The sequence below is a fragment of the Denticeps clupeoides genome, chromosome 2 (assembly GCF_900700375.1).
Source record: "Denticeps clupeoides chromosome 2, fDenClu1.1, whole genome shotgun sequence".
NCBI classification, from domain to species: domain Eukaryota; kingdom Metazoa; phylum Chordata; class Actinopteri; order Clupeiformes; family Denticipitidae; genus Denticeps; species Denticeps clupeoides.
Window position 1 is genome coordinate 11,015,831 of NC_041708.1, and position 13,395 is coordinate 11,029,225.

The 13,395-nt window shown below is 43.9% G+C and overlaps 1 protein-coding gene across 1 annotated transcript in view; it reads right to left on the reverse strand.

The window, feature by feature from the left end:
- Window positions 1–5,576: 5,576 nt before the first annotated feature.
- The window catches only part of cpxm2 (carboxypeptidase X (M14 family), member 2), a 52,367-nt gene continuing 44,548 nt past the window's right edge, over window positions 5,577–13,395 (reverse strand). The window contains exons 13-14 of the mRNA XM_028970156.1: window positions 12,334–12,433; window positions 5,577–7,164 (exon numbers count right to left, since the gene is read on the reverse strand). Coding sequence (XP_028825989.1) covers window positions 6,929–7,164; window positions 12,334–12,433 — 336 coding nt within the window. The 3' untranslated portion in view covers window positions 5,577–6,928. The remainder of the gene's footprint in view (window positions 7,165–12,333; window positions 12,434–13,395) is intronic.

Consider the following 13,395-nt stretch of genomic DNA (forward strand, 5'->3'; position numbering starts at 1 on the left):
CCAGCTGGCAGAGCGGCCAGCTTCCCTCCCTGCACCACGCAGGGAGGCAGTCCCGGAACCTCCGGCGACTGTTCCCGGCACCCCTGTCTGGTGCCTTCTGGGATCATGCAGCCCCTCTCACTGCATGTCACCGCTGGCAGAGTGGCCAGCTTCCCTCCCTGCACCACGCTGCATATCCCTGGTGCCATGGTGGGGGCTTTGTCAGAACATCCGGCTAGCCCCTTCTGCATCCGTTGGGACAAACTGGCCCTCTTTCTGCCTGTTCCAGCTGCGTCCTCATGCCTACCCGGGGGCTCTAAGGCGCTCCACCCCTCTGGAGGTGGACGCAGGCCCATGCCTGGCCTGCCTTCCTCACTGGCTACCGGAGGACCCAGCTCCACCGCTTCCCCACTCACCCTCCCCTCAGGAGGAGCCCCCAACCCGATCTGCACCCCCCCAAAAATTATTTGGGGGAGCACCCACCCCGGCTGGACTTAGGGGTATCTTGGGGCTCGTCCACCTCGTCTTGGACCAGCACAGTCGGGTCAGGAATCTCCTCCCTGGGTCACCATCTGTTGGACATAAAGAGGGGAAGTGGGGGCGACATAGGGACACAAATGCCACACACACACACATACACAGACAGAGACAAACAGAAGATAGGGTCGTCTGGCTCCCTCTCTGGGCTCTCCGGGACCTCCTCAGGGGGCACAGCCAGGATCTCGGGAGGTGAGACCTTCTCGCCGCCCGCCAGTGCTGGGCCTTCTTGCACCAGATCCTGACTGGTGCTGGATGTGGTGGTGGGGCAGAGCTCTATCCCTGGCTCAGGGTCTGGCTGATCGAACTCCACCCTCAGTCTCTGCAGGAAGTCCCAAAAACTCATTCTGTCCGTTTCTTCTTCCAGCCCCATGCTGACCCAGGCAGCCACGTGAGGATGGTGGTGACCTTCTTCACATCTGAAAGGGAGGGAAGAGCAGCAAAGTACATGCCACAGGATGTTATAAATTACTGGCATGTACCTGCTGCTCCACTAAAGGGTGCTGGGACCAAAGTGATGTCCCACACGGGGCTGGGCGTGTCGGTGGAGATGGTGGGCGTGTGGCTTGGAGGGGAGTGGACGTCCACTACAGCAGGCAGGGGCGCTGGTGCTGCGCTGCCATTCAGTTGGGCAACATCCGGGCAGAGGAAATCGCAATTCAGTCCCGGCAGTGCAGTTGCTGGCTCGGGACCTCCCGTCGCCCTGTTCCACCAGCTTACCCCTGCTTCACCGTCTTCATCCTCGCTGTACTCACCGCTCTGGGAGGGACGTGGGTCTCCTCGGACCTTGTCACGATTCACCGATGGCCCACTTCACATCTTCATCACTCTCGTCATAGTCCGTTTCTCTCTCGTACTCCTCGTACCCCCGGAAGTGACGCGGGTCATCACGGACGTCGCAACGCGCTCGGACGCATGTGATGGCCAGAGCCATCCTGACCCCGACCGGCCACAAGTCATCCATGTCCTCCCATCGGTGGTCCCGAGGATCGTCCACTCTGCTGACATCCCGGACCCAGGGCGTGATCAGCTCCCACGGGCAGTACTCTGGCCATTTTGCCTGGAGCCGGCACATCCCTCCTCTGGTGGAATGCCTCCGTTGCCACTTCCTGGTTTTGCTGATGTCATCATATGGCGCCGCGTGCCCCTCAACCCATGTGTCACCGGGAAGAAAGCGTTCTACCAGCACGGGAGGTGCATCTCGCCGCTGGCACCCGCTTTCACCACTCCTGGCTGCGTATTTCGTGGCACTCCTTCTCTGCCTTTTTCCTCTGCACTTTTGGTTGGAGCTCCGACATTCTGTCACGACAGCGAGCTGACAGGGGAGGGAAGCGCAGAGTCGGGACATACTGAAAAAGGGATTTTATTAAGGAACACAAATAAATGCGGCGCGATGGCGAAAACAGTGAGACAAAGGGGAGAACGTAAACTGGCCCGCAGGCATGTGGCGATTGCCAGAACTAAAAATGCACACATTCACCAAAGTTCACAAAAATGTTGGAGCTCCAGAGGGCCGGAAATCACCGGCTTTTTAAAAGATGTCCAGATTGGCTACACCTGGCAACATTGGCTGTGGCCAATCCTGAAATCCTTTCATTGCTTTGCAAAAATGTGTACACCCCTCACTTTTTGGTAAATATTTCATTATATCTTTCCTTGGGACAACATTGAAAGGTTTAACAATCATGTGGAAAACATAATGATTACACAAAAACACTTAAAACTGTTAACATGCTAAGGTGTCCTCTTGTAGCCTTCTCCAACATTGAGTATAAAGCACAAATTACAGAATAATTTTGTACATTGATGCCCGCAAACAGTTAGCAAAATACAAGTATACCAAGGACATGTCTGAAGTGTCAATTTTGTGTGGTGACGACCAGTGCAGTGAAAAGACAAATGTGTCTTGCCTACAGTCAAGAACTGTGGTGGGAGTGTCATGGTTTGGGGCTGCTTGAGTGATGCCGGCACTGGGGAGCTACAGTTAATTGAGGGAACCATGAATGCCAACATACTGAATCAGAGTATTATCCCCTCCCTTAGGAAACTGGGCCGCAGGGCAGTATTCCTAAATGATCAGAACTCTAAACACCCCCCAGATGACCACTGCCTTGTTAAAGGAACTGAGGGTGAAGGTGCTGGACCGGCTGAGCATATCTTCAGGCCTAAGCCCTATTGAGCATCTGTGGAACATCCTCAAACAGAAGATGGAGAAGCACAAGTTCTCTAACATCAACCGACTCTGTGATATCATCATGGAGGCGTTGGAAGAAGATTTCAGTGGAAACCTGTGAAGCTCTCCATGCTTGAAAATAATGGTGGCCACAGAAATTTTAGACTCTTTCGGCACAATTTGGAAATTGTGGAGGCATACTTAATGGTTGTGTTTATTGTTATTTTGAGAGGACAGCAAATTTACAAACTGGACACTGACAACTTCAGATTGTGATTGTTTTTGTGATACACAGCACAACAAAGCACACGGTGCACACAATGAAATGTGTCCTCTGCATTTAATCCATCACAAAGTGTGTGGGAATGGTACCTTTGCTCCAATGGGACCTTGGCAGTTCAGGATTTGAACCTGCAACCTTTAGTTTTATGGACAAAATATTTTTCATGTTATCATCTGAACAATTGTAACAATGGCACTGGAATATGAAAACTATAAACCTGTTTCTACTATGAAAAATTTGATTTTTATTAGACATTGCACTGCCCATAGTTCTTCTTTAAAACAGGCCACCACTGGGCTTTATTAAAAAGGAATGGCTATTTGACAGGACTAGGACTGGCACCTGGAAATCCTTTGGAGCTTAAAGGGATGTTCTGATGTTCACAAACTGTTTTGATATTTGAAGGGCCAGCTGCTGGTTTACACCAGAACTCAAAGCCCAAAACACTGAGGGCAGACTGATGTGTGGGAGAGGGATGGGCATTGGTATTGGTGACACGAGGTTGGGACACTGTTAAACCCCTACATCAGTATTTCTACCTTATCCCAGATTAAAAAAAAGGAAATCTGAGAAGCTGTCAAACACAGGATAACGGCGTTATCACCATTATCTAAAATAAAATACATTTCTGATTGAAAACAACATTTGATGCTCAAAAAATTTAATAAGAAGGGTTGTTTTAACCCATGTAAAAAAATTATATACAAACAACCAAAAAATCTTAATACTGCCATGGTGTATCTAATGAAACTATGAATATTATAAATGTACATTTAAGATAAAAAATTAAAATGAAGATTCTGGGGCTTTCTCTATTAATTATGTTATATTATGGGAAATGAGTGCAAATGATCCATTTATATAACAAAAATGTCACAATATGTCATCGACAGGACAATATAAATACTAATGTGTGACAGAATGAGTGAATGAGTGTATATATACTGTAAGTGCATGCAGAGGCTGAGTATGGGCACAAATTCCATCTGCGGCGAGAGCCTCTCACCCCATTTGTAATGGCATGTTTTGATTCTACACAAGAGTGAAGTGCGTCGTACTCATTTTTAGCATATTTATGTAATCGTTGCCCTGTCATTTCTGTAGAAAATGCATCTAAAAATTCCTCTGATTCCTTCTTTGGGACAAATGGACAAAAGTGTCCCTGTCTGACGTACAACGGCGGATCCTGAACCTTGATGTGTGCCGTTTCACGGCCTGATCTCTTTAGACGAGAGTTGCTCGATGCCAGTGTATCTCCGTCCAGAAAGACAGTCACTTCAAAGGCTGGACGCACTTCTGAGAAGGACGTTGGCCTTTCAACTGATATTTGCTTGGTCCTTGTATGTGTGTTAGCAAACATGTGTATATCATCACAGTCACAGGAGATAGCTTCACTTAGTGTTATTTTTGCTCTGAACGGTAGTTCTCTCTTGGTGGACCCCATTTTCCATGGATCATGAAAATGTCATTGATTCCGTATTGAATTTTTTGCTGTGAAGTGACCTGATTAAATTTGGCCCTAGGGAGTAGTTGTATCACGGCCCTTCTCCTGCCCTGGCCGCGTCCAGCATCGTCAGAAGTCAGATGATGGCTAATAATCACATCCGAATCTTCCATGCATCCAACTCGATGCACCAGTGATTTCCTTCCAGAGGCTGTCTGATCGATTTGTAAAGGAAGCCTTGGTGCGTCATGATTTCCCCACTTCATCAAAGGCTCAGTCCAATTAGACACAAGTGTGTGATGCGCAGTGACGAGTGGCCTGCAATGTATAATCATTTGCACAGCTGTGACCTTAAATGGCATTGCTTGCGCTGCGGGAAATCCCAATGCAATAATCAGATTAACACAAATAACACAAGAATAGACAAGATAATTAGATCCCTGCAAATGTTTTCCCCCCACTTTCCTCTTATAAGATGGCAGGTGTGCAGGTTGATTATTAGATTCAAAGAAAGGCTGCATAGAGTGAGAGAGAGCTTGTGTGCATGTGTGTGTGTGAGTGTGTAATTGGTGATTTTGCTATGTCTGGAAGTAATTACAGGCAAGCCTTGAGGCGGCCCTGTAATAAAGTGCTAAGAAAGACATAGTACTTTGGTGAACATGAACACTGGATTTTCTGTCCAAATACAAATATGAAGATATTACATCAGTCCTTCTCATGGCAACAAAATTGCATGGTCCTGTGGTTTCTGTGAGAAAGGCAACAGATGCTTTACATTCTCTAAGTTAGAAGATGGGGCATCCATGGATCTGACTTTCTTTCCAGCATAGGTCCTTGAAAGAGCAGAAAGAAAGTGATTGTCATTGTGAAAGACAGCAGAGGACATGGTGCACACAATGAAATGTGTCCTCTTCTTGTAACCAATCACCCTTGGTGGGCAATTTGGAGTCATGAAAGTAGCCCGAGGAGCAATGTATGGGGACTGTGTTTATTTATTTATGTCACAATGGGCTGGAAATGGCGAGGAAGGAGGATGCATACGCATGACGTCACAGAATCAGGGTTTAATACGTAATGCACACGACAAGGGAAACATCACCAAACAATGACCTGACTGCGAACAGACACAAACAGGATAATTTTATACAATGATACACAGGTGATAACAATCAGGGAACATTACACAGGACGAACATGAAACTCCGGTCCGAACTCCGGACCTGGAGTAACCCCTGCCGGACCAGATCATGACAGTTTCTTTTAATGTCCTGCACAGCATTCCATGTTCCACCACACTTGATTCAATTCAAGAACTGGGTGGAAACAAAGTCAGGAAACAGCTGTCTATCAGTAAAAACATGTTCGCCTAATTAACAAGTCTAACCTTATTTACTTGTAAAGTGACTTCTTACTAGTGAGTGATTTGTACATTTCTTTTCATTTGGCATTAAATTAATTTTGGTATTAAGAAGGAGATAAAATTGACTGAATATAACAAAAGGTTCAGAGATACAGAGGCAAAAGAGGTACTAAATTGTGAGAAAGATGTCAATTTCAGTGGCAACCAACAACTGTTTATACTGCACAATCCTACCTACAATACAACTGTGTTTTTCTTGTGATTTTTGCATTTTAACATGTTGGTGCAATGATAATTTTATATAATTCTATGTGAGGACAGTAAATACTGTATCTATTTAATTATATAGCCCAGTGAATGCAATGACATATAGGAGACAAAGACAAACAGCTTTAACTGGCAGGTTTAATGTTGTTACATTTGAGAATGTCATGGTACAAGAACAATCTGAATAGAATCAATGGAACACCATTTTTAGGCAGAAGAGCTATTGCATATTGCATTGTTTTATTTTCCTTGTGGTGACTTTGTAGAATATATAAAAAATGGCAGAACTATTCAGGTCAATTTATATTTAAAATTATATATATAGAATCTTAGAAATGACATATAATTAAATAAAAGGTATCGATCTCATCATTTAAATTCATAATCTTTATATATTTTTCTCTTTAAGATAAAGGAATCTGATGGTAATTATGCCAGTCTGTGTTTAAAGTTAATGCCATAGTTGGACCAAAATGCAGCCTTTGAAAAATGTTCCTACAGTAGCATACAGTTCCACTTTGAATGATGAATGACATCAAAAAAAGTATTCTGTGCATTGAAATCAGTTCTTAATTTGCATAACACATAGAGCGAGAAGACATTGACGTTGCAGATACCAAGGGAGATGTGGAAAGTGCTGCACAAGAAGCAGAGGTTTTAAACGCTCATTTTCACATCTCTGTGTGAAATGTGCTTTTGAGAGCGTGTTCACAGAGAGCAATCATGTACTAATGTCAAGCTAACATAATGGTTTATAAACCCCCCTCTGTTCTCCAAACAGTGGCATCTTGTCCGTGATGGTTGCGGTCTTCCACAGTGCAGAGGGTAGGTAGAATAAATGAAACGGGGTAGAAGGACCGGTCTCTACTCTTCTCTTGTCGTCCTCTATATCGGTCGCATCTGAAGCCGTCGGTTTGGCATGTTGATGGGCTGCTTGCCGAACTTCTCCATGATTTCCTTGATGCGGGACATGTTCGTGCGGCTGATGACAAAGTTGCAGTGGGTGGCGCCAATCTCATAGCCTACCTCACACACCTTGCTGGAGGGGTTGTAGCCCTCAGCCCTGACTGTCACTCGGTATTCACCAGGGTTCAGGAGACGCCAGTAATCACCATCCGCCGCTGCAAAAACAGAGAACGTTGCATGAACATTGTACTGTAGGTCATTATACACTACAAGATCAGACTTGATTAGTTTACATTTACATTTATGTCATGTAGCAGATGCTCTAGTCCAGATTGACATACAGTACAGGCAAAAAGTTTGGAAACACCTTCTCATTCATGACATATTACTATTAAAGAGTGCTAAACTACGTAAGGCAAATTATACAACCACTGCAACTCTGCTGCCCACAAAAGTAAACTAGAGCCTAATATTACTGATACATTTCAGTTTATTATTATAGACCATATATTAAACATTTAGCTTTGTGAGAGCATACATATCTGTATCTAAGCTGGTCAATGTACATTTACACAGATACTCTATAAGAGTATTGACCACTTTTGGTACCCAGTGTCGCAGGGACGTTATACAGCTTTGTCTTGCGTAGAGGTTCATCACCTCCGTTATCGATATCTTTGTCAAACGGCCTTCCCCTGAGCAAGAGGTATGAAATACTATTTGTCTGGAATCCCCCGCTGTGTCCCCAGATAGGAGACACCAAGGGTGTGACAGGGCAGAGAAAAACAAACTCTGATTGGTCTGTGACAGCTTCCTGTGAGTCAAATGTATAAAAAATTTTGTCTTGTTCACTTTTTTCCTTTCCATCAGGAACTGGGCCTTTCTTCTCTCTCTGTTTCTCTTGGCTTTTTCTCTCTTTTTTTCTATCAATTTCTCCTTTCTTTTATTTTGGGTTTTTCTGCAACATTGGTACCTTTTTTACATACAATATTTACATGTAACTGCAATAATAATCTACTGGTTTTAATAAATTAGAAACGGTTCATCCTTTTAACTTCTATTGTGCCATGCCTCTTTCTGCCAGGTAACATCAGGTTGAAGTGGGTTTTAATACAGTTCTTTTGTGTAGAGAGAGGAGTTAATACTTCTCCTTTTTACACCAGTTAGACCAGGGGCTTGCACTATTGGACCCAGAGGTCTAGTCATTGCAATTTGGCTCTTGTCAAAGTCATTTACACCTGCCCATTTACTCTGATCACCCAAATCTCTCACCAACATGGACTTCTTATTCAAATCACACCTATTACTCTAGACACCCCCACACTTTCAACCTTTCTGCACATAAGGAATAACTTGGGAAAGAGTGAATCAGAATGGTACCAGATGAGTGTTTGATTCATAGTATGAATTGAAAAAGAAAATGTGCTATGGTGTCTTCATTTTTGAGTTTTGCCATTATACCACCTGGTCAGATGAATTGCAAAGATACTCCTTTTATTGGCATAATTATCTGACTGATGCTATATGACGCTGGCTTGGCAGAGCCTGACGTGACTTGCTGTTTGACTCAATACTGTGTAGGCAGAGATTGACAGGCAACCCGAAGCCTGAGGGGCATTGCTGATGCAGTTGTGGCTCGGGCAGGTTTATCTTCAGCTATCTCTAGTTACAGACATGCACTTTTGCTGGAACACAACACTATATCATAATCCCCACATATTAATTCGCATTCGCACATGATTTGCTATAAAACACCCGCACTTAAATAGACACAACAAACATAATGACCAGTCAGTTGCATTATAGTATCACTGCATACATATGAGCATATCAAAGTACTCAGAAAACAAATGTAGACACATTCACAGAGATAGCACAATCACAGAAACACATTTTTTCACAGCAATCAAAATAAATGTCTTTGAAAGGACCGCTACAAATGTTCCCTAAACGTCACTGTCTATGGTTCCAAGAACATCCCAATGACATTGCAGGACATCTTCAAGGTATCATCTTTTGTATTTGGCTGTTTGTTGTCATGCTTCTGAGCACTACCAGTACATTTCAAAATACTCCCACCCTCTGGCATCTAAAGTCCTTAGGACAAGTTATCATCCAAATGTTTAGTCACAGACAATAATTTTATCAAAACTGAGGATTTTGTAGGATCACTATATCGAAGACTATACCCCTGTTTCCTGCTTTTTTCCTGATTCCTCTTAAGATAAAGCCAGAGCTCATCTTTTGGCTGTTTATGATGCATGTGACTATTTGCATGAGCAAAGTCTGACAGACTGACAATAAAATCCGATTCATTTGACATTGTCGTAACGTCAAGTGTAACAAAAATGACTGACTTAAAATGGTTCGATAACAAGCTTAAACTTAATGACTGATTTGCTGGAATCACTTTATTATTCCAGTATAACTTATTCAGACTTGGAGGTATTTATCATAGAAAGAGCACAACAACATGTCGACGCTCTACGCCAGGAGTTCTCAACCTTTTGCAAACTGGGCCCCCCCAAAGCTGTTCCCATCCTCTAGCCTGCCCCACCGGTTGAGAACCACTGCTCTACGCAATTAAACTGAAAACCAATAACAGACCAACCAAACCAACACTCACTGTATTGGTAACAAACAAGGCCAATGAACGAATTTCTGATGCCAGCATTACGTCACTGTGCAGGGTACGCCACATAATTATTTTCAAAAATTAAGAGCTTTCCCAGGAAAGTACTGTTCCAATTCATCTAAGCAAGGGACCCAAATGGGAAATATAAAATAAGTTGGAGAATCAGATCGGAACCTTCATTGCGAATGTTGCACAAGGATATTGTCACGTCCATGCGGGCATGACGCGGCGGGTGAACGGAGAGGAGGACGAAGAGTGATGAGGAATGGAGGACGCTTTCACCTGACATCACAAAACCGGGGTTTAATTAGTGAATCACAGGACAGGGGAGACATCCGAGACGTAGACACTGGTGAACATGGAACATAACGTTAAAGACCTGACAGCGGACAGAAACGAACAGGGCAGCTTTATACAATTAAACACAGGTGAAAACGATTAGGGAACATTACACATGACAACAATGAAACTGTTCCGGACCGGAGTAAACCCATTTCGGACCGGATCCTGACAGAATCCCCCCTCCGATGGCACGACGCCTGGCGGGCCAGACGAAGCAGTCCATGAAGGAGGAAGGACAGTCCAAACACAGTCTAAATGGTCCGAGTGGACAGGAGGAATCGAACGGAATCGATTCGAAAACCAGAAAGGATGAGATGAACAGAGAGGAATGATAAATGACTGAATGAATGAATGGTCCAGTATTCCAGATGGACGAGCGGCGGTTCTCCAGCGCAGACGGCTTCGGGCCAGTGTGGTACCGGCACCTCGTCCGCCACTCCCTGTCAGTCTCCCTGCTGAATGGACGCTCCTCACCTTCAACGCCGCCAGACACGGGACTGAGAGGCAGGGGTCGGGACCCTGCTGAATATGAAGCCATGGAAGGCCAGGGACAAGGAAGCTGGCGGCGTCCTCCCGGCGAGTCGCGGCTCCTCCGATCTCAGCGGGGCTGCGTCAGGTGGCGTCCAAATGTGGGTCAGGTCTTTCTGTCACGTCCATGCGGGCAAACTGCGGGTGAAAGCGTCCTTCATTCTTCGTTCCTCGTCACTCTTCGTCCTCCTCTCCGTTCACCCGCCACGTCATGCCCGCATGGATATCAGCAATGTTTTAATTGCATCTGGCAGAAAATGTTGTGTTTATGTCGCAAAATGGTGTGGTGATAAATTCACATTCCTTACACCAATGCGGTCTTTAATCTGGAAACAGGAAGAGATAGAATGAATTTTGCCATCACAGTATGGACAGTATATCTAGTGGTGTTAAAGCTAAACATCCAATCCCTCGGCAAAATTAATTTAATGACAGTCTGCACTCATGCACCTGGCTGCAACATAAGTTTCTGTGGTATGTACTGTTCCTGCATGTGTCCATATTTTTTAAAATTCAAAGACATTGCTCTCACATGTCTATTGATAAAACTAGAGACAATTTTTCTAATATACATTAAAAAGTGCCAAAGGAGTTTTACATGAGTGTTGGAGTGCTGCACTGGTTCTGATTTAAACCCAGGTAAATGTGGCATCGGCTTCCATTAGCACTAGTATCTCATATTTCGCACACGCTGGCTCAAATGTGTTGCATGGTCCTCTAAATATCATCACACAGCAATGCCGGGCGGAAAAAAGCTGGCCTGCGATCTACAGAAATGAGTCATCATATGGATTTGAGCTTATATGATTGGGCCGGGGTAACTCTCCGAGACCACAGGGCAACACAAGCAGCACTGAAAGCACAATTACACTCATTCACACCTCCCTGAGTTAAGGGAAAATTATTTTCAGAATCAGAAAAACTTTATTTAGGGAAATTGCTTTTTGCTCTTCACAACTCACCAATATAAGGGCTGTACAGAAGGTTAATTTGTGGAAGAGACAAACAGCACAATTATACTTCTATGTGTTTTTCCTAGATTATATTGCTGTTGAATGAGAAATGCACAAATAGTCAGGGAAAAAATATTTGAACCCCTGCTGATTAACTAACAAAGAAATTGTCACGTCCACAAGCTGATGGGGGAATGAAGCGCAGAACTGGGGCGTACTGCAAACAATGATTTATTAAACAACACAAACCAAACAGGCATGAGGGCCAAAAACAGGGGAAACAAAAGGGGAGAACGTAGCCTGCATTGCCAGAACGGAAAACAAACCTACATCACAGTTGCATGGTTCCCATAAAAATGTCACAGCATTGTTCTGCTGCCCAACATGTCCTTATAATAGGGCTCTAGCCATATATACCTAATTACCCAGACCGGTGCCTGCTGTGTCTCCAGTTGCACCCAATCGTGACAGAAATGATCAATCAATTATTTCAATTGACATAAAAAAAATGAAAATGGTTATAAAATAAATTTATCCCATATCAATTAGCAAGATTTCTGGCTCCCAGTTGTATTTATCCATAGAAGCAATCAATCTATCGAGATTCCGAACTCTGCACCATGGCCAAGCAGAGCTTTCCAACGAATTCAGGGATGAGATTGTGTACCTACAAAAGTTTGGAATGGGATACAAGACCCGTTCTTGTAATGGAAGACAAAAATGGAAAAACACTTGGTCTGGAGCTAAACTCGAGATCTTACCCTGTGGAGTTTCAGTGATAATGAGAACAGTGTGGAACCAGCCCAGAACTACTCGGGAGGAACTTGTCATTAATCTCAAGGCAGCTGGGACCATAGTCAGCAAAATGACACTATATACAATTTCTGACAATATACAAATAAGACAATTTAAAAAGGGGGTCTCACCTGTACGAATATCATGGCTGATGCCTTCCACAGAGATGATTGCATTGGCAATGCCTCGTCCCTGGAAGTCTCTGACCACACCCTTAATCCCACGGTGCACCTGGTCATAAATGACAGCACTAAGGCACATACTCTCATTTTAGGTCTCTATTTATGTCTCATTTATCAAGCATTGAACTTCATTGTGATTGTTTTTTTGTCATTGTGATACACAGCACAGCACATACAACCATAGAACCTAAAGAACACCCAATCTTGTCTGATCTCCAGGTGCCGTAATTTTTAACTGGTGGCCTAGCGGGTAAGGAAGTGGACACGTAATCTGAAGGTTGCTGATTTAAATCCCGAACTGCCAACGTGCCACAACATGCACCATCCCCATGCATTTTCTTGTCTACCCACCACTCACTAAGGGTTAAATGCAGAGCGACACATTTCATTTGTGTGCACCGTGTGCTGTGTTTGCTGTGCATCACAATGACAATGACATTTTACAGCATTTACATTTACATTTACAGCATTTATCATTTCACCCATCATTCATAGTGTGCAGTGGGTAGCCATGAAAGGTGCCTGGGGAGCAGCATGTGGGGAGGTAGGCTCAAAGGGACCTCAATAGCACCTTGATTGTTCAGGATTTGAACCTGAAACCATTTGGTTTACTTTACCTGCTAGTCCACTACTGCCCTATGTTAATGGCAATTAATCAATATGCTATTGGAAAGTTACAGTCATTGCGACTATTTGTAATATTGTGAAAAACTGCAGCCATCTGTTTTTTTCTTAATAATGGCCTTAATAAAGTAATGTGGGTACTGGATATAGGTCAGTTTAAAATAAATAAAATTAAAAAATGCAGAGCAAGCAAGCATATTTTTCATAGAATAAGTTTTCGTCCACATGGACGTTTGAAATGAAAGCCCTCTGAATGTCACACGTGTTTGTCATGGCAGAAATTGACACCAAGAAAACGTTGCGTGCAGCATTTATTTAACCCCATCCAAACACACAGTTGACTGAACGCTGGTGCTGAAAGACCACGTTGATGCTTTGATTGCTCAA